Consider the following 27908-nt stretch of genomic DNA (forward strand, 5'->3'; position numbering starts at 1 on the left):
TATTTGTTGGCTTTCTACCTCGTGCCTCGCTGCAGTGCCTGTAGCCTGCTTGAGCAGGCGGGGAGGGAGAGAGGGAGGGAACTGCTGCTGCTTCTGCTTGCTGAGAGAAAGAAAGACCAACGCAGCGAAACACAAGGCAGGCTGCTAGCAGAGAGGGCAGCATGGCGGGGCTACAAGACTTCCACCAAGGCAGCCACTGTCACAGGAAAACGTGGATCAATATACTACTAGGAATACTACAGTTTCTTTTACCCTGCGTCCAGCACGGAGGTGCTCAGCTCCAAGGTTTGTTATTCTCGTCTTTATTTTCCGCTTTGGGGGTGCTGGTACGTTCACGCGACCGTTGCAGAGAAAAAAAGAGAAGAAATGTGCTTTAATTTTGCTAGGCTGTTACTGTGGAAGACGAGAAACGAGTTGAAATGTCCACAGCCAGTCTAAGTGTATGAAAAATAATGAAAATAAAAGTTAAAGTGGTGTTTTTATTTTTATTTTGTTTTTACTCGGGAGAGGTTTGTAGCTAGTGCTTTATCACCCCGCTAATGTTAGTTCTTGCTAGCTTCCAATTCCCCTCTGCTGTTTGATTTAACGAAACTGAGTTGCTCAGACATGGAAGTAGCGGGTTGTCGAGACTTTGAACGTCCACTTAGCGGCTGTTACTGTAATAAATCTACGCGGTGTTGTAAGCTGCCCTTTACATGACCATACAGTCGTGTTTACTGCAGCAGCAGGGGAGATGTTTCCCCAAGTTCGTTAGCCACCGAGCTAACCCCCTGCTAAACAAGCAGCTAGCAAACAGCCTTTGTGGGGCTTCATTTCCTCACTTGCCTGTCATTCTCGTCCACTCCGTTTCCCTTGATTCATTCGTAATAAGAGATGATGCTACTTTGGCTTGGCAGGTTTAATTACTTATGTTATAATTATTATCTTTTCGGGTGCTTTGGATGCATTTCCACCAGAGTGTTGTTTTCCATGTTGCCCAGTTTACCAGGGCAGCACCTAACTGTTAATTTGATTTCTTGTTCCCTACAAAGCTCTGAGTCAGATGTCACCCAGCGTGGTCGAGGTCTGGCAACCAGAGGATGCAGAGCCATTAGTCCCGCTTCAGGTAGGTGCCTTCTAATGGCTGTGTTTGTATTTGCCTCTGTGTGTGCACACTTAAAAAAAAAAATCATCAGACAGCATGAGTGAACACGTGTGAGTTAAAGCATCACCGATGTTTTTGGACTCAGTTTGCAGACTGATTTGGGTCTGCTTGAGAGGGGAAAACTCGTCAATACCCCGCCACGATTTTGTCAACACAGTTATCGAGAAAAGTTATCTTGCTAGTAGTCACAGTTCATTAAACAACTCCAAAGTGAAGGCAGAGCGGGAGGTCACCTGCCATGTGGCTCCTCCTTATTTTCTTTTGTACGTGCTATCCATTGTGGAGTTCAGTTAGTAACACACGCTGACAGCCTGAAGACTTCTTCGCTGTTGCTTCCGGCTTTGTGGTTCACACATTTTAGTCTAGGTTATGCAGTTCTTTTTTGTTGTTGTTGGGTTTTTTAAGTACTTTTCAAGTGGGTGTGATTATTATGTAATTGTGAGGCAAGAGCAAGGGTAAACAGCACAAGTTCGGTGTTTACTGATAAACCTATCATGAAGTCACCAGCTGGCTTGTCAGGTTACCTGAAAGGGGTGTGTGTCATTTTTCCTGAAAAACTCTGCAAGGAGACAGTGTTGAGAGTTTGGCTGCTTTAGGTGAAAAACTAGATGCAAACTAAACTATTTGCATACCTTTTCTTTTTTTAAAGAGTTCAATATTATTCTTTTGTGTCCAATTAAAAGATTAAAAGCCGGCCTCCTTTGCACAGAAACATTTGCAGAGAGTTTATTTTTGCCACTGTATAGTATAGTTTTTACAAGCTTGCTTTGTGGTGTGCACCCTACGGTATTTGCCAGAGACCAGAGATAACACCGAAGCAGTTGATTCAGCATTGCAGATAGTTCTTAGTGTGAGTTGTATACGCTGATAAATAATTCATATGCTGAGGGGAGGAATTTGATGTTTCTTTTGTGTTTTGTTTTTCCACACTTACCCCTACCTTGCAGATCAGTTAGCAGGTGACTGGCTTGTTGACATTGTTGAGTGTCATATGTAGTATTGGATGGAGCGATTGTCTCAGTTACGTGAGCTATGTGAAACGGAGCATAACATGGATGTCTATCTTCTACCCCAGTGCTGTGGGCTCACTGAAGTAGTGATGCTGGAGATGCAGTGTCATATGTGCAGATATATCGTCAGAATCAAATCTGGGCTGTAAATACATTCCTGTAATACTTGCAGTAACTGCTGCACGTTTCCTTTGCTTGTGCTTTTTGTAACCATTAACATGCGTTATGGGTCACGTGTTTAGATTGGCCTCAGGTCTGATGATATTGGTTGAAGTTCCCTGGTAATTTTAAATAAATTGCAGTTTTATCTGATTCATCTTCCTGTTTGGGTTTTGTCATTTCTGCACTCATCGTTTACAAACACTGCTGCTGTGCTTGTGAATATTCCTTTTCATGCTTTATCAGCTCAGCTGCTGCAGTGAGCAGCATAAGCTTTTATTTTATTGTTGTGCACACTCTAGTGAAATTATTTTTGTTTCATTTAGTTGAACTATTGAAGGTGTCGGAGTTCTTGAAAGAAATTTACATCAGCTGGAGCTTTTCAGGCTGAGGCCTGTAGTTTCTGCTATGCTGGGGAAAGGTTTATGTGGTTAAATGGTCGGCTGTTATAAAGCGTTTTTACCCTTAGCAGTTCTACAAAGCAATTTACAGTGTTTCTCGTTCACCCACTCACACACCCCCCAGGGCTTTTTGTGGCTTCACTGGTCCGTGTGCAGCGAAGGCAATATGTCTGCCTTACATCATTTAATGGAAATTTCTGCATTTTTCTCTTATAGCTGAATTTTATTTTATTTTATTTACACAAATTTATACTGTGCTTGAGCACTATGCATGAAACATCAATTGCTTTAAAAATTGCCTATTTGGAAGAACAGCAGAAACTTCCACACTTGCACAATAACAGCTGTGGATCTAACTTCCATTGTGACTAATTTTAGCTTCAATGTCTTGCCCAGGGCTGTTTTTGCAGTGGCAATATGTTTATGTACATATCTGTCTTGAAAGAAGACTCATGCAGTTTCACAGTTATTAAATAATTCAGTGTGTATGTTCATCTTCTGCAAATAGCAGAAGAGGGGGGGAAAAATAGCTAAGAAATGAATCAGCTGTCGTTCGGTTAGCCTCTCATCCAGCACGTTAACTCCAATCCACTGTCTCAGACTGCAGCTGCTGAGAGTAGTCCTTGTTGTGCTTTGCGTCCTTGGTGAGCTCTGCTTAGCAGCACATGAACCACTTCTCCATCTGCTGCAGGTTCTGGTTAGAGTGGCCCTCCAGCTTACTTTAGAATGTAAAGACAAGGACTCCCATCGCCACCTAAATTATACCATGAACCTGCCAGAAAAGAAGCCTAGCTACTGAGCCAGTAGGACAGTAAAATATGAGGTAGGAAGACCTAGGGCACTGCCTTATCAGCAAGTGAACTTTCAAAATAGGACCAAGGAAGTGTTGCACTTGTAAGGATTTCCTCATGTTATGGTGACACGGGCCTTTGTTACCCTGAGCATGCCGAGCATATTACACACCTTTATTACAGAAATCGGGGTTAGATCTGTTACAGAAGTAACAGCTTTCAGTTAAATATTCCCATGACTACTGTTACCATAAAACAGTGCTTAGTACATGGGAAATGTTTTGGGTAACTAGATTCCTACTTCATACAAATGTAATACTGGAAGGAATGATGGTAGCATGCTTTTTATTCTGCAGGAAACCTGTGTGTGCATCAGAAAAAGAAGAATTAAAGAGCATAGTTGTTTTTCATGGTGATTAATAGTGTTCTATATCCATTGCTTGTAAAGCATTTAAATTTCGCTTATGGGTTTTTGGTTGCCAATATGATACAAATAGGAACCAGTTTTTGTGCAGATAAGACATTTTTAGATCTGTTAAAGGATCCTTCAAAAATTTCTTTTATAACGCTGTTATTTTACAATCAGCTGTAATGTACAGGTCTTCTACAGTTCAATTCTAAATCTACTAATGCATTTCCTACTTTTTAAAAAAAGTGACGTTTTGTTAAATGCCACCAACTTACTTAGACTTAGATCCTCCCGCGCCGATCGGGCGACAAGAGAGCGCCATTGAACTCGATCCATCGCGGCAGTTGTTGCTTCATCCCATGACAGTTCGGCTGAGCGTAAATCTTCAAGGAAAGTCCTCCTCCATGTTATTTTGGGTCTTCCTCGCCATCTCTTTCCATTCTTCGGGTTCCACAGAACCGCAACACGGGCAGGTCTCGGGTCCGGTAGTCGAAGGATGTGACCGGCAAATCTGAGCTGAACTCAGTTGTTCAGAGAGATTCCTGCGTTTTTGTGTTGTCCGCGTTTGGTTCCCGTTATTTGTGTGTGATGTTTATTAGCTGCAAACGGAAATCATTTGAACTGATGTAGTCTGCAGTACTTTATTAATTTAACTGGGTGGGCATAGATGATCCTGAAAATGTGTGCAGATTTTGAAAGTTATATAAACAGTCAGTGTTTTATCATGAACATGGATCAGTTTAATTTAAAAAACAAAAAGAAAAAAAAAAGAAAACCTTTAAAAGATTATTGTTAATGCTGACAGTATAAGTTCGCAGAAATTGGAATACACCAAAATAATTTTTATGTGTATATTAGGGCTGCAACTAAAGATCAGTTTAGTCGTCGACTTATCTGCCAAATTTTCTTTGATTAGTCAACGATTATCTCAGTAACTCTTATCTTCGCTTCCTGTGGGCAAACCTCTTCGAGGCTCCAGTACCTCACCTGCTCAAGTCTGCCCACCTGTGAATATCACCCTGTTGACTCCTCCTACAGCAAATGACCCAAGAAACATAAGACTTTGAAAATAATCAAATGTATTTTCAACATTACCCAAAAGGGCCGTCAGAATAAAAATGAAATAAAATAATATTTAGGAATGTAAATTAAAACGATGCGTTTTTTTTTCCCCAAGTCCCAAAAAACAAGTTTCCAAAGTTTTCAGATGATTAATTCACGATTACAGTGCACATGCTCCGAGTGAGGTTTGCGCTCATCTTTGAGATGATGTTTCGAGCTGCTGATAACCACATTAAAGATGCTGTGTGTCATGACTTCAGCCATTTGAGAGGTGCAAGAACCTTGTTTCAGGACAAACTCATCTATACGCCGCAGGGCTCGCAAAATCGCTAGCCCGACGTCCCGGAGCTAGCGATATCTCCGGTCAGGCGACCGTCGGGCTATATGATAACCCTATATGATTTTGCGAGCCCTGCAGTGGGTAATACTAGGTAAACTGAACAAAACAGAATTAGAAAAGACTGTTACTTATGTTACTATGTTACTTATGTATATCATACTTTCTCAGATGGTGTAGTGTTCAGTGCCAATTAAACAGTTCAATTGATGGTCAAACCCACAAATTAACTACCTAACGTTAGGTGGAAAAGGTTTACTATTCGGACTATTTAGCCATGGCTACCTGAGGATTTTGCTTTTCATGATCTGATTTATTCAGGTGTCTTGAGACGAGCCCCCTGTGGGTTGTTTTATGACTTAGTTATGTATAGTTTCTTTTACCATCTGATTGGTGAGTGCTGCACCATTGTTTGTCTTTCTATAAGGTCCTCCCAGCATTACAAAGGAAGTCTAGATGATCTTCATTGTCAAACTGAAGTTCATCATTCTCAATTCCAATGAATCAGTTTGGTTGTGTGCTCAAGTCTATGAAGACTCTGCTTACAAACATCTTCCCTGTGAGAATGATGGAGGCTAACATGATCTGGAAACTTATAATGGTGCTGACATTGTATCCTTCCTCAAATTAGTCTTTGGAAACAGTCCTGTTTCACAGGTCTGCGTAAATATTTCAAGGCTGGGTCATGGCTTAGTTTTCACTGTGACTTACTTTATCAGCTTTGAGACCTTATAGGCAAACAGTGTCCTTCCCAGATTATTCAGTGAATTGAATTAGGGGCACATGAGGTCTTAACAAGTTGAAGCACATCTTCAGGGCGATCTTGGGATACACAAAAGCTCAAGTGTGAATACCTACTTAAATGGGATATTTCTGTGCAAAGACATCATTTTTGCATTGTCACTGTGGATTAAGTATTGTGTGTAGATTGAGGGGGGTCCATTGTAAAGATGAGTTCAGACATAAAACGCTGAAAACGCCCTTTTTAGTAGAGAGAAGATGTAGTCATCCATAAAGCAGATTCTTATTGCCCTGTTCTAAGAACTGCATGGCAGTCCACCAACACTGGCAGACATGAGGTTAGAGCCAGGATGCACAAGCTCTAATGCCATTTTAAGTTTCCACTGACTGTTCCAGGTTCATAGTAAAATCAAATTTGATGCAAATTGGTTTATCTGTTTTGTTTTGTTTTTTTTCATCAAATTTCAGGTGGAGAAGGAGCGAAGAAAAGAAGGTCTTCCACTCGAGGACAGGTAAGCTTATCAGCTAAAACTGAATACCTAGGTAGAGACTTGCCAACAAGATGCATGATGACCAACAAATAACAAACCTACATAGAGATCTTGTCATACATAAGGGTTTCTTTAGCATGGGGCAAATTAAAATTCTACTGTACGCTCTACATTTAAAGATGTTGCGTCAAGGGATTTGTGTAATATGCAGCGTTAAACTGTAGCTGCTGGGTGACGTGTTTTTTCTCTTCACACAGACAAATGATGCAGTGTGGTTTCAGTGTAACTAGCTTAAAGTCTTTGCCTGCATGCAGGCTGTGTTGTTTATTTTGGTGAGTGAGGGGGTGTGATGGAGAGAGTTTGGGGGCGTGCGTTACAGAGGCACAGAACCAAATTCCTGCCTAATTTTAGAACTCCTTGAAAGAAAAAGGAGGGGAGCTCTGTCTTTCCCATCTGTTTCTGTTCCTGCTTAAAACTGGTTGGAAAAATAGACGTTTTCTTCAGAATCTCAACAGCTCATAGTGTTGCTCACTATCAGGCTAGTGGTGTTGATGGCTGCTCAGAAACGGAGCAATCTTGAGGCGTGTTCAATTGCACTTGTAAATATTTTCTTGCCTTAGCCTTCTTGGTTATCTTTCCAAAAATAATTGTTGAGCAGAATAAATGTCAGTAAAATCTCCAGTGCCTATGCTGGTTCAGTACAATCTCTGAGACTGTACTGATTATCTTTAAGGCAGTGTTTCCTGCCTTAAAAGATAAGATTTTTTTGATAACTGTTCCATTATTTGTTCTGCTTATCAGTGTGTTCCTAACCAAGTCTCATGATCCCTGATTTCTTGAATTATCTGCGTGTTTTGAAAAAGGCGTACATGTTTTCTCTGTCACGGTCTCTGAATGGGTTTTGTTTGCTGGGAGCTGACGGTCTAGTCAAACTCACTGTGGATGGTGAGCTCATTGTAGCAGTTTAGTTTGAATGAATCAAATGAGAAAGTACTTTCTGTTTTTCTCTCAAAAAAAAGAAACCTTCTAAGGCTGCTTTGTGGAGCTAATGCGTTTATGACATAGCATATCTGGCCTCTGTCCTGCACATTCTTTGGTTTGCACTCATGCAAAGAGAGTCAGAAACATGGCAGTCCAATGTTCCCAGAAAGGTGTTTTCTTCCTGTCTTTACTCAAAGTGATTATTTTACTGGCACAACTAGAAGCATTTTTTGTTTTCTTGGAACCTAAAGCAAGGTCCCTGATATGAGGTTTTTTTGGAGTAAGGAGAAGAAATGGAGAGAAGGAAGGGTTTGCAAAGAAAGAAAAGATACATGCATGCTGCATATGATTGGATATCAATAGAACACAAATTTAAAAGATACTAGAGCTACTTTGGTCATATAAACATAGTCTTCCTACCTGTTTCGGAATGACAGATTGCTTCTAAATGGGAATCATCATATTTATTTGAAAGATCCAAACACCAGGAAAAATGTTTGTGGAATATGCAAGGTACTTGATCAAATCGTTTGTAATTGGTTGTCAGGTTGAAGAAATTCTCAATTCTTTGTACCATTTTAATATTGGGTTGATTTTGATGCTACCTTACCACCGAGACATTTCAGTGCACTCGTCAGCATCAGCATGCAGTAGTTTAGTAAATTCATTTAATATTTGCAATAGAAAGTTTCTGAATAGACCACATATGGAGTTTAGCAGGCAACTTAATTAATTTAGTAATATCAAAATAAATGTATTTTTATATCATGCAGTCAGTGTTGATTATTAAAAAACATTATCACTAAAACCTTTTGTTAAAATAAATAGCTTTTAGCCAATGCCAGCTTTCATAAACGTGAAAGACTAAATCTGTAGCTGTTTTAAATTGACAAGCATCTCGAGGTTAATGTGATTTGCATGTAGACAGCAGTTGGTGAACAGTGTGGGAATATGACTATTTTTAAATCTTGAGAGGTGAGAAGCAAAAGAGGCTTTGCAGTTCTGGTTGACCTCAAGACCTCCTGAGCCGTGAGGCCTCTCGTGCCTGGGTTATCAGGCACTTGCCAGGCCTGCCGTCACCCTCTCCCAGCCTAAAGAGCAAAGCAGGCAGCATATGCAGAGGTTAATGATATCTCTGTCTGTGCTCTTGTGCGTCAAAATATCTTAGTCCTACATCCTTCTCTTTTTAGGCCTTTTTACTTTATTCTCCAGCAGGATCATTTATGATACTGCTTTATAGAGGTATACTGTTAATACTGTGGCATGTGGATTTAACGTCATTGTCAGTTCACACGTCTGTGAATAAAGTTGATCTAAACCCTTGTCTAGTCCTAACCCTTTCCCTGGAGCGTGGCTCAGGTCACTGCTAACACTGACTTTATTTGAGTTAGATCTAAGAGCTCAAATAGCACCAAACATAACTTGTTATTTTTGTACTGTGGCAGTGGACAGAACCCTGAGACTACAGCTCAGTGGTATGCTTGTTAAGAGGCTGGTTTTTCTTCATGGGCAGCTGCTTTTGAATTTACAGCAAATTCCAAGTTCCTAATGCACATGACAAGGTAAAAGCCCCCAGCTAACCTTTGAAGATCCGAACGAAGCCTGACACTACTCACCACTACAGAGAGAGGAGTGTGTTTCACTTTGCATTTTAACATTTGTTCAGAATTTTTGCAGAAGTTAACATTGTTCTGCAGGTGGTCTTTTATTCCGAGTCAGTAGAGAAGTGTGCTTTTAATTATATGAATAGCTATGTGGTGAAACTGTTGACCTTGAAACAACAATGCTAGCCATGGCACGGGACTCCTCTGTACAAGCACACAACCTCATTTCCCTTTCACATTTGACCCCTCATACACTCACCCACACACAGTTTTTCCACTCTAAGACTGAAATGATACTGTTTAACAGGCTAGAAATTAATAAACAATTAGAGCTATACTGAACGTGAGAGGGAAGCCCTTATTATGTAATGCAATAGGCACTGTTCCTCTGAACAAGCCACAGCCAGTTCATCTGTGGTTTTTTGTATTATATTTGTGCCTTCATTCGTTCTTTAACTCAGTATTTACTTGACATCCATTTGCACGTGTTTCTCTGTGAAACGTTTTCAGAAGTGTCACTGTATTGCTACACCACCTTCAAGAGAAGGTGTAGCATCTGAATTCTGCAGTTATCACAATTACTGTGCTCTGCTGATACGTTGATAGTCATAAAGAGCTAATTTTATGGGGTCTGAATGTGGTTTTTAAGAGGACTGGACCCAGCAGAACCAATAATTTTATTTTCCCTCCTGTTTACTCATTTAATACATTCATGCAGAACATTGCTGGTAATTATGAAATTGTATGTCCATCTATTTATTCACACTGGTTGACAGATGCATCATTGCCGGTTTAGTCAAGTTGGGGGGAGCATTTTTTCACACTTGGGATGTTTTTGCATCTTCTGTTTTAACAAGTACAGCATCAGATTTCCTGATTTTTTTTTTTTTTCCATTTTACTGTCAAATGACTTGATGATCACAACGTTTGTATCTGCCAATGAAAATGGTGTTCGACAGAGTTGGTGCCTTTTATATTTATATTTGTATATTTATACTATTTATACTTTTGCAAACTCCAACACCCGTTATGAATAATGGGCGTTGTTTAGTTTAGTCTGAAATAAACTGTTGTTGTTTACATATCCTTCTCTTTGCACCTACTGATTGGCCAGAGGGTAGAGTAGAAAAGATAAACAGTTCCTTAAGGGAAGATTTGTTATTTCACCTGTTTCTCTTCAGCTACCTGTGTATAAAAGCGTAGTGGACCTGAGTGTAAAATCAGTCATGGCTTTTTTCAACAACATAGCATGTTAAGTTTGTAATTTTTCCACTCAGCAGTAAACACTGTTCACCAAAACCAAAGGTACAGACCTTCCTGTAAACCGTGGCCATCTTCAGTGTGTGATCATTTTTGCACAGGGTCCTCTTGCTTTGACTGTGCGCCAATTGTTCTGAACTTTGCTTAATTTTGGACTTGGAAGTATTCAGTAGTCAGTTAGTAACCCCTAAAATCCCAAATCCCATGATTTCCGGGAGAGAGAAATGCCTTGTGGATATCTTGGTGTCCCAGTAGACCTGTTGCTTCATCGTCATTTTTTTCTTTAAAAAAATAGCTTTAAGAGTTATTAATCTGTTCACGTTTAAAAAGAGCAGTCAAGAACAAACAAAAATTACGCTAACACTGAGTCAGATCTGTGAGAACAGGCTTGACATCAGAAAAAAGAGCAGATCCAGACTCAGTCAAAGTACTTGTTACTTTTAAAGAGAAAATAAATGCGTGTCTTAAAAATTCTTTGTTATCCTTGTGGTGTTTTTAGTGACGGTCCATTTTCTGACATCAGATACACAACACAGCTCTGCGCTGCTTACAAAGTGGTTTTCATTTGGTCTGTTGTGTATTAGCACATATGTTGCCCTTATATAGAAGTGAGCGTCTTCCACCTCTAGCTGTGTCGTGAGACTTAGAATGTGGCCACACCAGCAGCTCAGTCACTTCCTCTCCTGCACCCATGCTTGCGTGCTGTGATAGCAGACCCCATAATACTATAAGTAGTTGTGGTAGATGGCCATCGGTGACTGATATGAGGAACTGGTACTAACATAACCAGCAGTTTGTGAGATATTCTCTCCAGCTACAATGGCCAGCAGAAGATGCCACCCCTTTTGTGTATCTCTAACAAAATCTAGCTTGCCCAGTTGGTGTGTGTGCGTATAAGGAAGTATTGCTGAAGGACAGTAGTTGTTGTATGAATTGACCATTTTCAGTATTACTCTCCTGCATTGTTTACTGTATGTACACTTGGCAGTGTATTTTGTTGGTGTTACAGTCATTATTTGGGGCTATAAAAGATTTAGCTTCCATATATTTACTAATATAAGCTGGATGCTTTTTTCTGTTGCTGAAATGACTCAGTCATTTAGTCTGGAGAGCAAACAATGCACATCAGAATGAAAACATGTTGCCTAGCTCAGGATAGAGCTACAGAAGGTATAGTAAACTGAGGTAAATTAAAGATGTATATAATCTGAACTATGCTTTTTGTTTTTCAGCATACAGCAAGATGTGCGATGTATCTTGTGGACATGAAATTCATTGCTCACGGGCACTGTTGCCATTATTTTGAGGGCGTTGGCTTTACTGATAAGATGGCTGTAAAATAGCAGTGTCACTCTCCCTTCCTTACTTTTTTGGTGTTTAACTTTGGTCCTTGTAGCAGAGCTTTAGAGTCGCGGCTTTTATGTGTATAAATACTTTGTCGTTCTGCTGTCAGGGATGAACTTTGTCTTCAGATATGATAACGTTCAGAGTTCAGCATGAGCGCAGGTTTTGGAAAAAACAGTTTGTGACCAAATGACAACAAAAAAAAATGCTTGTTTTCCAAAACTCAGATGTAATAATTTGGTGGTACTCAAGCTCCGTACTGTCAATAGGAAAATAGTCAAAGATATTTATATTATGGGGTATAAATAAAAATAAAATGAATAATGTCCATGAGGACGAGTGCAATAAATGTCTTTGTTTAGAAAAAGTATATCTGTATTGGCACTTTACAGAAGCAACAATGACTTCTGCATCTGCAGACGTATTTTTAGAAGTATTGATTGCTTACTCATCACATCTTTCACTTGTCACTAAATCTGACAAACGCTCACAGTTATTCATTTAAAATACAGTCTTTGTTTCTTTGATCTACAGTTTTTGAAGATCCTAAACGATTGTTTATGAGCTTTGCAACTTTTCTGTGTTCAGTCAAAATGCACAAATGGTAACAGTTTGTTTTTGCTTGTTTTTCTTTTGATCAACAGCTCCTCCCCGTATATGCAGGAGAATGGGAAGGCTTTGCATTTTCAGCCTCCAGTGTTAGAGTTTGGGACCCAGTAAGTGCTGCTATCACTTTCTGCTTTAATATTTCTATCCAAGCATTGCTGTTGTTAATATTGTACTGAAAAGGATGACAGCTTTAACTATATAGTCAGCAGCATAAGACAAGGGGAAAAAAATGTGATTTGATTTTGCCATCTCGAATGATGTGGAAAACCCAACTGAGTTATTTTAATGTAGAGCTAAAGCAAGCCAGTGGTGTCATCTGTCACTGTGATGAATACTATGGAAGGGAGCATTTCATAAACTGAGGGCCCTTCATTGTTAGAATAGCCAAGTATAGCAGTCAGTTTGGTTTTCCAGCATCCAGACACACTGCAGAGGGTTGAAGAACTTGTTTGCCTTGATACTCCCAAAACACACGGTCTATTAGGCACAATACTGTGGTTGCACGGCAGTCCCCATTGCTTCTGCTTAAAGGTAAACAGTCACAAGCAGCTTTTATTAGTTCATATTTTATGTCATAGATTTGGAATGCAGAAGGCAAAAGATATCCCAGTATTAGATACATATTTGGACACTAGAATGAAATTGCTTCTGGGAGTTACAATTAATTTTAAAATAGTACTATAAGACTCCCCATCCACTCACCATTTTGTGGTTTCCTTTTTATACATGAGTTGTGGGAGAACGTTGTGGTTCTAACAGTAACACTGACTCAAATCGGTTGATATATGTGGCCAAAGAGAACAAAAATGAACATGTTCATAAGAACAACAAAGTACATTTGAGCAGGGGAACTGCAAGTGATGCAAACCACACCAAGCACTGTGTTTTATCTTAAACATGCTGGAGTGCCTAGTTTGGCATTTCAAACAATCTTAATAGAGCATGGCATTTTGATGTGGTTAAGAAGATCATGTTTGCCAATATCAAGAGTATTTTTGTGCCTCTTGGTGATAATTTGGCATTACATGTAATCCATACATGTTTGATCAGGCTGATTGTTGGAAGAAAAAGTAGAAACGATTGAATTTGACCACAGTCTCGCTTGATTTAAATTCTGCTGTACATGCAGTTCATTTGCCTAAAATGAAAGTAAAGTCGCTCTGACTGACAAACAGGAAGCAAAAGATGCTTCAGTTGAGGCTTGGGAAATGTCTCAAATGTAGAGTCTGGTAATATGAAGAGTTTTATGATTTTCTGCTGCAAAGTGTCTTTTTTTTTTTCCCCAGCCCGTTTTTAAAATTGTCTCAAATTATATACTGTAATGCCATATTGTGTAGTTCTTTATATAGATCTCTAAATGAAACCTTTTCATAATTGTTCAGAGCTGAGGTGCCTCTGTTTGTGTGCATTTCACTCAGGCGAGTAAAATAGCTTTTCTCTCTGCATTCATTTGTTGTGAGACAGGAGCATTCATACTCGTGCATATACAGAAGAGAGCAGCAGACATGACGTGGATTATTTCAAACCCAGCATGGAAAGGAGGAGCTGGGTTGGAGGTGGAGTTCAAACGAGCTTGGCAGCAGCAGCTGTACAGAGGCTAAAGCGACTTAAATACCCCACTTATTCAATTTGCCATTCAGATGTGTAGACAAGTATGAGCTGAGTAACAGACTCATATCTTACTCTTCTTACAATTTAAAATAAGTCTTGTGTAGTAATTCACTTTATGTCAGTGCATAACTTGCACTTCTAATTTTAAATCAGTAAAAATAAGACTCCTGTGTTCCTGAGCTTCCCCCGCAGAGAAGGAAGAAGTCGTTGTATACTTTGTTCTACCTGCGATGTTGAGCAGAAGAGACACACAAGATGAAACGAGTGGCAAAATGTTAGTAAATCCTACTACACTGAGACTGCACTTTGCAAACCGCTTTAAAGGGATGGGTTCAAATGCACTTACCCGCACATGCAGTTGGTCCGGCTACCAAACATTTAATAGAAAGGCTCAGATTACAGTTCACAAAACGGGAGCGTGACTTTGTTCTCTGCTGAGAATGACTCAATCACTATATGTTGTCAGTGCAAATGGGTTATATTACAAACTGTTTAAGCTGCTCTTAACTTGATCTGTACATGCACAGCTGCACTGCTCTGATCAAATGGAAAGACTGTGGAGGAAAAACAAAAACAGCAGTACTTGGAGCAGAGTGGGGTCAAGTGCTGTTTGCTCAATGATTTCTGCTACCACATATCAATGAATAAAACCGCTGTCAAGTGAAGCCAATGAAGGAAAGAGATGCACTGTGAAACTTTTTGTCCTTATCATATTATCACATTGTAATGTATGTTAAACAAATGCTTGCTGGCCCAACAGGCTGAACATTATGTGAAACATGATCTCAAAAGCCCCCCCCAGTCATGTGAGTATTGATCTGCCTAGTAATGGGACCTAGTTCTCTTTACCTGTGAGACTGTCAGCTTTTAAGTTGTCCCACTTCAATTATACACAGGTAAAATAACATTAACATCCTTCATGACAGAAGGTGTTATACAGATGTGTGTAACTCTGAAGTGCCCTAAAGTGCTTGTGCGAAGGGCAGGGTAGGAGGTATTCACCTAACACAAAACCCTAGGAAGCGTCATGTGACTGTAATAGATTAAAAGTGGCCAGACTGAGAGAGTTTGTTTGATATAACAGCCAGCTTTTCATAGCCTTCCTTATTTGCTTATTTGTGTATGTATGTGGTTTTAATTCTCACAGTGGCAGCTTGTTTGGATACAATAAAAGAGCTCATACATGTTACTCATCTTTTCCATGCAAATCGTTTGAGTTTCCTCTTACAGCTTCCCTGTATTGACAGAATGCAAAATGCTACTGATCTACTGCAGAGGATCAGAACTATGAGGCTTATCTAAATTATTATGGAAGAATTTGTAAACATAGACTTAACAGTGGACAAAGGATTAACTTTCATATAAGTGCAAGGGCTTGAGTGTGACCGTCTTTGCTCAGCTCCACTGGTCTTGCTCAGCTATTATAGCTTTAAACCTGTTATTATTTGGGATAGAGAAATGTGGTTTACATAATTAAGCATCATGTAAAGAATCTCCCAGGGTATGCTTTCAAAACTATGCATTTTTAAATAAACGTTCATGCACACCCCACTTTCTCAGGGAGCAGCAGGGGGATCTGCAGGGATGTTTGAATATTCTTATAGATGTGTATGTAGTGAACTATAATGATGTGTACCTCCATTTATTCAGCTAGCCATGGCACTCCTGTAACTCACTGGGGAATCCTAACGTTCTCGTGTGTGTCTTTACAGGCCGCTGGGGCTGCCAAGAGCTGAAACCATATATATACACAACCCCAGTCAGGAAGTTCCTGTCACACTGCTGTCAATGTTTACATCCAGCAGGCATTTTTACATACCTTCCTTTCACAGAAGAGTAAGTCCGTAGAAGATTCTTAACAAGTAATGATGCTTAGAAATAATTGCACTTGAAGTAAAATGTGTATCTTGTTCAAATAACTTATTGCTTCATGTTTTCTCTGTACCCAGGTGATCCCTCCTAGGGGGAAGGCATCTTTTAAACTAATTTTCCTCCCGTCTGAGGAGGGCAATATAGAAAACACATTATTTATAAACACATCGGCCCATGGGCTGCTGTCATACCAGGTGAGTTGCAGATGTGTTGTTTTTTTTTTTTTTTTACCCTCACTTCGTGTCTCCAGATAAGGGGATAAGCATTTGCTTACTGTTTGCATGCTATTGTTTTATCGCAGTATGTGTCCTTGTATGAGCTTATAGTCTCGCTCATGTCAGCTTTTGTTATTCTCTAAGAAAGTGTTATCCAAAATAGAAGCTGACCAGACTGCTTGCTTCGTCCCACGTGCACATGCTCACACGCAAGTCAAAACGCTGATCTTTGTGCCATTAGAAAGTTGAGCATACAAATGATGTTTAATTCAAAAATTGTTTGCAAAGCATGGCTGAGGCTAAAGAAATAAAGGGAAATAATGCTGGTAGGAAAAAGCGTTTATTTATTCAGGGCTCCACTGTTACCTCGAGGTAGAAAGCACGCTGGTTTCATAAGTTTTTTGTTTGTGTATTTGAGGCTTTAATTATTTCACTGAAAATGTTTTTGCTTTTTACTGCAACTCTGCAAGCTCGAGTTAAAGTAGATTGCTACAAGGAGAAGAAAAATAAAGTCTGGTTGTGAGACCACTTTAGGGGTTATCTAACCTCAGCTTGCTTAAATACTGTAGCCTTTGGTTAGCTTTGTCAGAGATGTTTGCCTTTCAAGGCTCGGCTTAACTGAAAATTGTGTCACTTGCAATGCTTGCTGTATTTGAAGTGGGATCAGTTAAGTTGTAAGTTGGATGTCAGACATAATTGGGCTCTACACTGAAACCAAAGCATGCAGAGACTGCCCACAGAAATCCAAAAGTCTTAAGTCTGGAATGATGGTTGTCATAGGCAAGTCTCGACACTCGACAGCCATCTTGGCAACTCCTCTGGCATTTATTTATCACCAACAAAACTCAGAGTTTCCTGGTTCGATTATTATTAAGGAGTGGCTTTGAGAGTAATGGTGTTCACAGGCTGCTATTATTATCACAGCAGCAATATCAGAGTTTGTCTTTATTTCAGGATATAATCAGGATCAAGCCATCACACCTGTGATTTTAAAAAAGATACCATAAAAACTTCTATGTGAAATTAAAGTTTGCAATCGGTACAGTGCCACAACAACGAAGTAAACATGAGCCAATAACATGCCACTGTCTTTAATACAGTAATGTTTGCACTTGATAGTTTTGCATAATTTTCTTCATAGTTTAAACATATAGTGGAGCTATATTCAGTCAGTTTGCCTTTATTGTTTTTGAGTTCTTCCATGTGCATTCAGACTGGAATAAATCATCCCAAACACTCGTATGTGTTGATGACACTTGTTTGTGTACTTGCTGACGATGTTTCTTAGTATAAATGTTAACTGCTTGTTTTTCAGGTATTTGGTGTGGGAGAAGACCAGGGATCATTAAAATCTGTCCAAAGAAAGGATAGTGTGCTAATATTCCCTCACATCCAGAGCATTAAACTGACCCAAACTCAGGTACTTTCTTGAATGTCTCTGTGTTTTTCTGTGGAGGACACACAGAGTATTGAATAAGAGCTCATCATTGGAAACAGCTGATTTTCCACTTTCCTGCCAACGCTGATAAACAAAATTGGCAATTGCAAAGATACAAACAGGAGCTTTGTTTTGCACACTGGCATGAGCTGGGTCTTATTAAATTATGAATGTGTTTGGCGTCAGCATAAAACTTGATAGAAAAAAAAAAAAGCTTCTTTTTTTAACATTTTTAATTAAAAATGTTAATGTTTGCGTCCAATGTAACAGACACTTGATTTCAAATCAAATTAGCCACACAGAAGCATTCATTCGTACACGCTTCACAGCGACGCAAAACCGAAAACCAATGAACAACTTCTGTATAGTTTTTGAAACAAGCTGAGGCAGTGAAAGTGTGTGTCTGTCTTTGTCTGTGTGTAAGAGGCATCTGAAAGGCGTGTCCGCCTCCACAACAGGAAGTGGGGTGGCAGTTGCAAAATGTCAGCTGAGCGAAGTGCAGAGACTTGTGTTCACTCAGTCACACAAACGGCTGCCAAAGCTACATGCATGATTTTTTTCCTTTCTATCTCTCCCCCACAGTGTTCATGTATATGTGTATTTCTTTTTCTTCTTATCGCACACAAATTGTAACATTTGCACCAACTTTACAATTTTTTGCAACATTTTTTTTTCTTTGTGGTGTTATGCTTCATGTTGTAGCCGATGTTTGTCTTTTTAGTGCCGTTTAGGTTCTTATTCCATGTTATGTGCATATGAGGTTGAAAAAGTGTTTTTCACTCTGTCTTGCAACTTTGTAGTGACTTCCCCATCTGAGCTCATTCCCACTTTACACATAATTGCTTAAGCACTTCAGTGCCAGGACTTTCAGTTTTGTTCTGTTCTGTTGCTTGAAGTTCAGCTCAGATCTGTAATTAGGTACATGTATGTATGCTTACTTTTACTTGATGTTCTTTTGTTACACCTTTCCCAAATCAGCAGCTCTCAAATCAGTGTAAACAAAGTGGATTGGTCATTGTTTGTTTATTTACCTTGAAAAAGTGTGGTCTTTATACACCAAATTGTTGTACTTTAAAATATCAGAGTGCAACTTCAAGAAAGCTGCTCTAAACTTTGTATCCTGTTGTGCACCTGTTGGGATTACAGTACTGCAATGCAAATGCTTTTACAGCAAGTAAAAGAAAAAGGCTATTTAACCTGTGACGATTGCTGTTGCTCTTGCAGGAAGATGCCTCCAACATCACTATACTGGGTCTACTCCTGGAGTGCAGCTTACCGAAGAGTTGGAACAGTCCACAGGTAATTTGTCTCCATCTGTTTCAGTAGTTGTCGAGCCTTTTCAGCTGACACGCTGCTCTGGAGAATCATGTTTTACAAGTACAGGGATTCGCGTGCCTGGATTTTAGACCTCTGAATTTAGAGGTTCTAAAGACAGTGGGAAGATCTTGGCACATTACTCCAGCTCAGAATGGTTTTAAACACACCTGAAAATTCAGCAGCTTCTCTCAAGCACTGTTGTTGATTTTAAAATCCTAGATATTCTTGATTTGCAGTTACTGCAAGCATTTGAAAATATCAAAAGAAAAGCACGATGCTATGAGAAGAAGCTTAGGGCAAACTTTGTGGAAATAAGGAGAAATAAATAGAAAGGCAGTTAGCCGCGTACTTGATTTTTTTACGATGTGTGATCTTGCACCATTTTTAGTTCACCCCTACTTAGCAAAATCGGAGCTGAGCTTCACTCCTCTTGAGCAGAAGGCCTGCCAGTCTTAAACTTCCAACAGACAGCCGGGCTCGTCATCTGAGCGCCTTCTGTTTTCTACAGAAGCCCTGAGGAGAGGGAGATCTCTTGCCAGGCCTTTAATTGCTTTCTCAAGAGACCTTATAATCGAAGAAGTGCACATGAAGTGAGAGAAGACGGCTGCAGACACAGACAACTACGCTGTCATATTAATACAAACTGAAATCTTCCTCGTGTGCTGTGGCGTGAGTGCCCCGGCTGTAACTTTTGGCTCGTATCCAGGACCGACACCTGCTGCTCAGTTCTTTTTCAAGTCTACTTGAACAAAATGGGCTTTGGGTCGGAGTCGCGGCTGCGTACAGATCAAATGAGCCCAACAGAAAGTTAGCAGCAGTCTTGGTTTCACGGGATTAGTTTTGCTTTTGCAGGCCTTGATCCCCCAGTGGCACCAAGCCATAGTATCTGTCTGCAGTTCGTCAAGTGGTGATTCACCCACAGACGATCCCTGGTTTGTAGTGAGATTTGCACTGTCCCACTACTGATCTGTCAACTTTAAGAGGGTGTTAGTAACAGGGAGGGTGGTAGCAGTTAACAGACAGGCAAAAGTGGGCAGCTAAGTCAGGGTATGTATTTAGTCTCTGTTCCTGCTTGTTGGATTTTGTTTTAAATTCTCAGATTACTCGTCATTGTTCATGTGCTCCTTATTTTGTCCTTGTGTTTGGTGCATGACTGTATGCTTTTCCTGTTCTGTCCCAGGGGTCCTGCCTCCAAAGCGAGGAGCGTCTCAGTCTGCAGATTAATCTGTCGGCGCGTGGTGACCAGCCTGCTGACCTGGACAAGCTCAAGCCCTATGTCATTGAGCACATTTTGGTCCTACTGGTGGCCCCTGCTGCTGAACGGGATGCATTCGGTGGGTGTCTGCGACCTTTCTGATTCGTGCCCCGAAGGCAATTCACACCGCAAGCGTGCCACGCTGCACGACCTTACTCTGTCGTTCATAAAACAGTATTTCAGTATGAAAAGAGAAACATGCACTGGTATTTTATTTATTTATTTCAGCCTACACATGAATTACATCATTGAATGTTTGTGTGGTGGAGCTCTGTCAAAGCAAAATAATATTTACTTTTTAACAGATTTAACCATAACAGAGCTTCTATATTTCCTGTGGAGTCGCTTCCATTTTTTTAAACGTATTAGTTTAACTAGAGAATGAATACAATTAAAAGACTTTGATTATTTTGCCGTTTTGAAAGAACCGTCTAATGAGAGGCATGGGAAATATGACATCAGTCCTGATTTTGTTTTCTTTCTCTGGTTTTTGCACCAAATCAGGGGCAAAGGTTCAAATTATTTTGGCCACAGTTGTGTACACAGCATCAGTGTACAGTTTCTGTGATTAGTTTGAACCATTATTGTTTTTCAGAACCGCTTTCTGAAGTATTTTATTGCACTTACCTGTTTTCTGATGTCGCTTTGTTTGAGCTGTCATCCTCATTCTGTTGTATTACACATGAATCACATTTGTATACATTATTCTCATTCCTCTTTGCTTCTTCCAACAGGGGAATCAAAAATAAGAGTTTATATGTTAAATTCTGGAGGGAAGAAGCTCTATATAAAGGTGAGAGTTCTGCCTTGTTGTACAACAGTCAGCGAGTAGAATTATTGCAGCTCTAAAACGTTGTTTTATGTCTCCAGGACATGCAGGTGCTATCAAAAGTAGAGGCTAGCTTGGACTTTAATCAGGTTCTTCTGACACCAGAAGCAAAAAACTTCACTGAAGTGGTTACACTGGCCTGCAGAGGTGACTACTTATTTAAGCTGCAATAGTTTGCTCTAAGCCCGTACCGATTCTTCTGAGTGAAATTGTATTTGTATTTTCTATCAGGCTCGTTGCCTGGCCTCGACCAGAAATGTATAAGTCATATCAGTTTGAAAATTATGGGAAACAGGACAGCCTACAGCTTCCCTGGACTACATGTTCCACACAGGTAACATGGAGGAATTTTGTAATCATCACAATAAACGTATATCTGATCTGAAACAGCGTAGCCCCAGAAATAGTTCATTTAAAAGTGTTTTTAAGGTACTAATAAACACAGACAAGTATATCAATGTATATCATCTATATTTTCCTTCTGGGGTCATTTTTATACTAATGTTTTTATTTCTTTCTTCAGATGGCCTGTTGGGGATTTGTTCAGCCTGTTCCAGATGAAACAAAGAGCTGCTAACCAGGTGGACTTGTGGCTCAGCAACCCCTTCCCTGTGCCTCTCATTGTGTTGAATGCAAGCCTCTCAGAGAAGCTGCAGGGGGTAATGAAGGTAGGCATGCACTACCGCAACATGTGATGATAGGATGCAGTTTTTATCACACGATGATCAAATTTGCGCCAGGTTATGGTGCATAGATTTTGACCTGTAACAAGTTATTCATTCATCATATGGATTCTAAACAAAGTGGAAGATTTAACAGATTATCTCTGCTGCCCCCTGTCTGTCAGGTGATGAACTTCAACACTCCACTGACAGTTCCTCAGGGCTGCTGGCACGTCCTGTCCCTCCAGCTGCTCAGCAGGGCCCTGCCTGTTAACCAGGTCTCCACCCTGAGTCTGAATACCAGCCTGGGCACAGCACTGCAAGTTCCACTGTACTTCCATCCTAATCCTTCCAAGGTAAAATAGCAGTTTCAGTGGTGAGTAGGTAGTGTGTTTGGGTCGGGCATTTGTGTAGAAATTAAAAGTTGTATGTTTGCCATCAGGGAGAGGTGGTGTTTGAGGCGGAAAGAGAGTGTGGACGTCCTTGTCCTCTTAGACTATCTGAAACAGGTAAAACGTCTCACTTTCTTTCTTTCTTCCTGTGATGGAAGATGTTATGATCCAAGTTATTTTCTGGTGTGTTTTATTAGGTCGCTCAGAGTGGCAACGCTCTCTTCTTCCAGATTTTTCCCACTCGTCTTGGGCTGTGGACAGCAAACTAGCAGCTGAACTCTGCTCTCGATGGCAGAGCCACAAAGACAAGCTGCCTTGCAGGTTATTCTTGAATTTAACACACACACAGAAACACACACTCCTGCACTTGTGCTTTTATATTCCATCAGCGGTCAGCATTAGCATAATTATTCATGTAAATATGTTCGTCTTGTCAGGTGGCCGAGACTCCCAGTGGAGGCATCGTCTCTCCTGGACTTTGGTGCTACTCCTGTCAATGAGAGCAAGGTGAGTTATGTTTGTTTACTGAAAATACAGCATTTATTTTTTATTAGTTGTACATTTTAAGATTTTTTAAGTTTAGGAAACATTTATTCTTAACAAGCATTTGTCTTATAAAGGAATTTTTTTTTTTGTTCCAGGTTAAGACGTTCATGCTGAAGAACCCTTCGTCTTCAGTGGTTTCTGTAGAGATTCGGGTCCTCTCTCTGTACCCTGCTCCCCTGGAGGCTCTGGACCTTCTAACCAAATGGTACATTGTCAAGTTATTGTTGTAGTTTAGTACACGGCTGTTTGGAGTTTTGATGCCGCAGCACCTCCTTCTACTCCACTTCTGAAGGTGTTTTCTTTGTTTGGATTGGCAGGTTTAATATCAGCCCTCTCTCTGTTAACATCAGCACAACGGAGTTCTCTCTGTTGGCTTCTTCCTCCAAGGTAAGCCTCGGAAAAACTCCTCAAAATAAAGCTGTGCCACTGTCTCATGTTCCTTTCTTTGACTAATCCTTTCCGTTTCTTCCCTCCTGTGTGCATCTGTACAGGTGGGTAAGAATATGGAAGAAAAAACCGGAGTCTTACGTCTGCTGCTGCAGCCCTGGGAGTCCAGAGAGGTTGCTGTGGTTTTTACTCCCTCTGAACACAAACCCACCACCACCATTCTTATCATCAGGTATTCATTGATAATAGTGTTAATGGATTTGATTGTGTCTTCTGGGTCCATGTGTGCTGAGTTTTTTTGTGTTCCATAGACATTTCACAAATCCGTTTTCCGCCATTTTTGTGGTACCCGGTTTGGTACAAAAGTGTAGTGGAACATGTTTTGTAGCCAGTTTTTAAAAAGTCGGTAAGTTGTCTGTTTATAACACTGAAGACTAAATGCGGCATGATTTAAGTGTCTCTTGATTTCCTATTTTAAGTTTCGACATCTGAGTTTGTGTGTTTTTAATCTTTTTTTCTTTCTTTTTTTTTCAGGAACAACCTGACGGTGTTTGACATGGTGATGGTGCAGGGCCACGGGGCTAAAGAGCTGCTAAAAGTCGGGGGGAAACTGCCCGGTCCTGGGGCCTCTTTACGCTTTAATGTTCCTCAATCAACGCTAATGGAGTGTCGTGATGGTGAGAGTGAAGTTTATCAGCTGTCATATTAATGTAAATTTTAAGCTAAATGTACGATCAAAATCAGGCTAATGGGCATTATTTCTGATGCTTACAGGTCTGCGCAGCAATAAGCCCCTTTTTGCCATCAGAAAGAGCTTCAAGGTGGAGAATGCCGGCGAGCTTCCCCTGACGGTCATGTCAATGAATATAAATGGTTACAAGTGTCAGGGATTTGGCTTCGAGGTGCTGCAGTGTCATTCCTTCAGCCTCGATCACAACAGCTCCTCTGAGCTCACCATAGCGTGAGTGGAATTTCACACCCCTTTCCTTCATGACTTCCCTTCATTTAACTTTTTGGGTTTCATTTTAAACCATAATGTGGTTTACTTTTCTGGTTGCGCAATATATTAGTTGCCCAATATCCTACTTCTCTTGTTATGTATTTATTTTTTGCTATTTCTCTTCCTTTTTTATATTCTTGCACAATATGTCCTGAATATGTCTTCCTCTCCTTTTTTAAAAATCTCATCATTTTGGCTCTTTTTTTAATCATTTTGCCGTTTGTTTCTCTCTCTGCCTCTACCTGTCCGCGCCTTCAGGTTTACCCCAGACTTTACCTCATCCTGGGTCATTCGGGACCTCACCCTTGTGACATCACGTGGCACTTCTTTCCCTTTTACCCTCAACGTGACGCTTCCCCATCACATGTTGCCCCTCTGTGCCCAGGTGGTTCCTGGCCCCAGCTGGGAGGAAACTTTCTGGGTGGTCACCCTCATCTTCACATGGTCAGTAACAGTAATTTGTGAGGAGAAGCGGATGCATCGGGGAACGTTTATTGATTGGGGTTTAGTTTTTGATTAACTTGTAAATTTTTTCGGATCTCTGTTTTTGTTGCAGTTTCTCCTTGTTTGGTGTGTGCCTGATGGCCTTTTATCAAGCACAGTTTATCCTGCATGAGTTCTCTGCACCGAGCAGCAGGAGCAACCACAACTCTGTCTTGTCCCGGGAAAATGGTTCAGTCAATAATATCACACCTAATGGAGTACAGTATGTAGATTTTTCTTCCTCATTTATTTATGTAGACCAATCGTAAACATAGCAGGAAAACTTTTTGGTGTTAAAACACTCTAAATAGTCAAATGTCTGTCTGTGCAGTAAAACAAAAGGCAGTTGTAAGACCTACGTGGACACCTGCCACACATCCGACAAAGGTAAAGGCCGCGGGTCTCCAGCCTTAGCCAACAGCCCCGTCCCTCGACCTCAGTCCTCAAAGAAGGGCTCCTCAACCACACCCTCCCAACAACAGAAGAAATGCAAGGTTTCACTCTATTACTCCAAATATAAACCCAGCTCATCCACAGCATCAGCTGGTGCTGTGACAGTGGACGAAGAGCTGGAAGACCTGAGACCAGACCCTCCCCTCACTCCCGACACCGACGTCTGCAACAACAACAACGAGCCAGCTTTCATCAATGAGATGGAGAAGATGACAGCCCCAGACTTTAAAGAAGTCGTAGAAGATACAATGCCAGCAGCGGTTATGTTTCCCATGGAAATACCTGCTGGTTTCCCAGATAATGTCACACTGGGTCCAGGACCCAGACCGGGCCTGTTAGTGTGCAGTCCCATAGAAAACACTGAGCACTATGCAGAGAAGATGGAGTCTGAGAAAAGGGACAGTTCTGAAGTCAAGGTAAAGGAGGAGTTTTTGTTAGACTGCTGCATTTCTGTTTAATTACAATAACAAATTCATTTCTCCTTTGACTTTTATCATCAAAGAGATTTCTATAGAAAAAAACCCCAACTGTCATCCCTGTTTGTTTACCCCGTCTAGCTGAGAGATGACTGCAAAGGGCAGAAAAAGAAAGCACAGAGCACAGAGTCTGGCACTGCAGCAGGGAATAATAAGGGAAAGAGGAGCCGCAGGAAGACTGAAAATGTCTCCAGGTAATACACACGTACTTAACCAAAGCAACACTTAATGTTTTTAAAGCTCATGATGAAAGATACCTTAAGACATATCTTTGACGTTTAATGTAAAAACAAGCAGAGACTCAGTTAACCCAGTAATATAAATATATATAATGTGTTGTTTTGGGGGGGTTTTGTTGTTGATTTGTCTCCTAATTACTGTTGTAGCGCTCCCGAGCACAACATGCAAGTAACACCAGAGAGGGAGAAGGAACCTGTTTGGAAAGCTGTGGACTTTGTCAGTGGATCCCGCAGCAGGAACCGCTCCACCAACAGCTTCAAGACAGAAGCACTGACGCCTGTGCAGACTGCTGAGAGCCCACTCAAACAGAACGGTGGGCACAAATAACTGACTCGGCCATTACCGAGCTTCCCTTAAATGAAGCTACTTTGGTGAGGAAAGTCGATTCTCATTTCGCTGGGCTTTGTTCCTGCCAGGTGTGTGTCCTGCTCGCACTCGGAAGAAGTGTACTCCAGAGTGGCGCGTGGGCAGCGTCTGCGAATCAGGCTCAGACTCAGGCAGCTCATCGGGCAGCGTGAGGGCCAGCAGAGGGAGCTGGGGCAGCTGTAGCAGCACCAGCAGCATGGAGGGAGACAAGGACGCCAGTGCCCGGACACACCGCTCCACTACCTCATCTAGAAAAAGTATGTGGCGCTTACCTTCTCTTGAAAAGAAACCCAACTCAAATTGTTTTGTTGCAGTGCTGCTTTTTTTGGGTTTATAGTGGTGCTGTCTCTGCAGTCACCCTCACACTTTCTCAGCCGTTAAGTGAATGCGTGTAATGTAGGAAACTAGTCAGTAAAAGTCTTCTTATAATAGATGAGAACTGTAGTTTGCCACTTTTTAACATTAGTCAGTTTGTTTGTTTTTCCAGGGGACTCCATGCAGTACAGTGTGTACCCAAAAGAGGTTGACAGCTACCAGCCCATTAATGCCAACTATAAGACTAAAAGGTACGACAAGAACTGGTTCTGATTAGTATCAATATAACATTTCTTTCTTTCTTTTTTTTTTTTAATCTTTTTGTTTGCCAACTTAAACAAATACTAATTTATCAGTCTGTAATTTGTATTCCAGTGACTTTGTCAGAGGTGGTCATTCATGTGTTTTTTACTGTGCTTTCATAGGATTTGTACAGTTTGTAATGCCAAGAGCTGGATTTAGGTTATCTTGTGGTTTATTCAGACGCAGTGTAAGTCGTAACTTTTGCCTTTCCTCTGTTCAGCATGAACAGTCTGTACCATAAAGACCAATGCCAAAGCCAAGAGTCCACCAGGCCCAGCTTGACCTCAAGCTTTGCTGCTGCTGTTGCTGCAGGAATGGACCAGAACACGGGTAAAGGCTTAATCATTTATAGCAAAGGCACACTTTTTGAAAAGGCAAAATGTGCAGTAAACTCGTCTTCTACAACGGTTGTGCGTCTCGTCCGTTTTCGTAATCGTTATCGTGTCCTCTCGTCACAGATGTGACAGGTCAGTATCTGCCTGAAGATACATGGTCAGCTCCACCCATCCCCCTCACCAGTGAGTTCAGATACAACACCACCGAAGCAATGCGCTACATACCACCAACCACCGCGTCATACCGCGGGTGAGTATTTGAAGATACACTTGGTTAGTGGTGCTTCACTCAGTTCCAGTAAATGAACTGTCTGCGTGGGTCTTTATGACGGCACCAAAGAGAGGGCTGGAGTTAGTGGAGTCTAAAACAAATCTAGTGTCCGTAACAGACTCGTAGATTCATAAAGTGATTAAAAACGATAATCCAGATTAACAGTTATTGAAAATCTTTAGTAGAAATGGAAATAACTTTACAAATGTGAGCATAAAGCGGCTTTTCACCTGTGGATAATCTGCATATTCATCTCAAAAGTTTGGTGTTACTCAGACCTTCTCTGTAAACAGCATCCCTAACTGAGTTAGCAGATGCTTGAATATCTTTGCTCTGCTGCTGCGCTGCGTATTTGCTTTTCTGTAGATTAGTGTTTCAGCTTCTTTGACTCTGTTAAAAATTTCCTCCTCTCCTGCAGGTTACGTTGGAATAGTGCCAGCAGCCACTGTAACAGTTCCTATAACTACTATCCGGAAAATGGCTACATAGGTACGAGCTCATGATAAGCACTTTGAACCGGTTATGTGTTCCCATTGCTTTGTAGAAGATCAGCTATATAATACTGTAACCAACAAATAATGCAAAGGCTAAACGTCACTGCTGGTTCAAGTCTGAGTTGTTGTTTGTTATCATTTTGCAGGTAATGGAACTTTTACAAGTGGTTTTCACAGTCAGGAGGGCCAGAACATGCACAGCAATCAGACCATCTGGAGTGACGAGCAGCCTCAGGAATCGCCCTCAACCTGGGACACAGCAGCCTGTGTGGGCAGCAAGGTGACGCCTCATAATACTCGAGTCA

The 27908-nt window shown here is 40.8% G+C and overlaps 1 protein-coding gene across 2 annotated transcripts in view; it reads left to right on the forward strand.

Moving 5' to 3' along the window:
• Window positions 1-87: 87 nt before the first annotated feature.
• Window positions 88-27908, forward strand: part of tmem131l (transmembrane 131 like) — a 31118-nt gene continuing 3297 nt past the window's right edge. The window contains exons 1-33 of one of the 2 annotated variants that reach the window (XM_084931789.1): window positions 88-285; window positions 1032-1105; window positions 6523-6566; window positions 12379-12450; window positions 15667-15790; window positions 15904-16020; window positions 17357-17461; window positions 18704-18778; window positions 19977-20130; window positions 20786-20844; window positions 20922-21027; window positions 21112-21214; window positions 21404-21548; window positions 21728-21898; window positions 21985-22051; window positions 22132-22255; window positions 22372-22441; window positions 22576-22685; window positions 22798-22867; window positions 22972-23099; window positions 23402-23544; window positions 23642-23828; window positions 24126-24311; window positions 24424-24573; window positions 24682-25219; window positions 25361-25473; window positions 25666-25832; window positions 25936-26142; window positions 26373-26451; window positions 26724-26833; window positions 26962-27088; window positions 27528-27598; window positions 27750-27883. In XM_084931789.1, coding sequence (XP_084787915.1) covers window positions 162-285; window positions 1032-1105; window positions 6523-6566; window positions 12379-12450; window positions 15667-15790; window positions 15904-16020; window positions 17357-17461; window positions 18704-18778; window positions 19977-20130; window positions 20786-20844; window positions 20922-21027; window positions 21112-21214; window positions 21404-21548; window positions 21728-21898; window positions 21985-22051; window positions 22132-22255; window positions 22372-22441; window positions 22576-22685; window positions 22798-22867; window positions 22972-23099; window positions 23402-23544; window positions 23642-23828; window positions 24126-24311; window positions 24424-24573; window positions 24682-25219; window positions 25361-25473; window positions 25666-25832; window positions 25936-26142; window positions 26373-26451; window positions 26724-26833; window positions 26962-27088; window positions 27528-27598; window positions 27750-27883 — 4254 coding nt within the window. In that variant the 5' untranslated portion in view covers window positions 88-161. The remainder of the gene's footprint in view (window positions 286-1031; window positions 1106-6522; window positions 6567-12378; window positions 12451-15666; window positions 15791-15903; window positions 16021-17356; window positions 17462-18703; window positions 18779-19976; window positions 20131-20785; window positions 20845-20921; window positions 21028-21111; window positions 21215-21403; window positions 21549-21727; window positions 21899-21984; window positions 22052-22131; window positions 22256-22371; window positions 22442-22575; window positions 22686-22797; window positions 22868-22971; window positions 23100-23401; window positions 23545-23641; window positions 23829-24125; window positions 24312-24423; window positions 24574-24681; window positions 25220-25360; window positions 25474-25665; window positions 25833-25935; window positions 26143-26372; window positions 26452-26723; window positions 26834-26961; window positions 27089-27527; window positions 27599-27749; window positions 27884-27908) is intronic. The other variant, XM_084931791.1, reaches the window with a different exon arrangement.

The sequence above is a fragment of the Perissodus microlepis genome, chromosome 6 (assembly GCF_051167445.1).
Source record: "Perissodus microlepis isolate ML-2025 ecotype Zambia chromosome 6, ASM5116744v1, whole genome shotgun sequence".
Classification (NCBI taxonomy): domain Eukaryota; kingdom Metazoa; phylum Chordata; class Actinopteri; order Cichliformes; family Cichlidae; genus Perissodus; species Perissodus microlepis.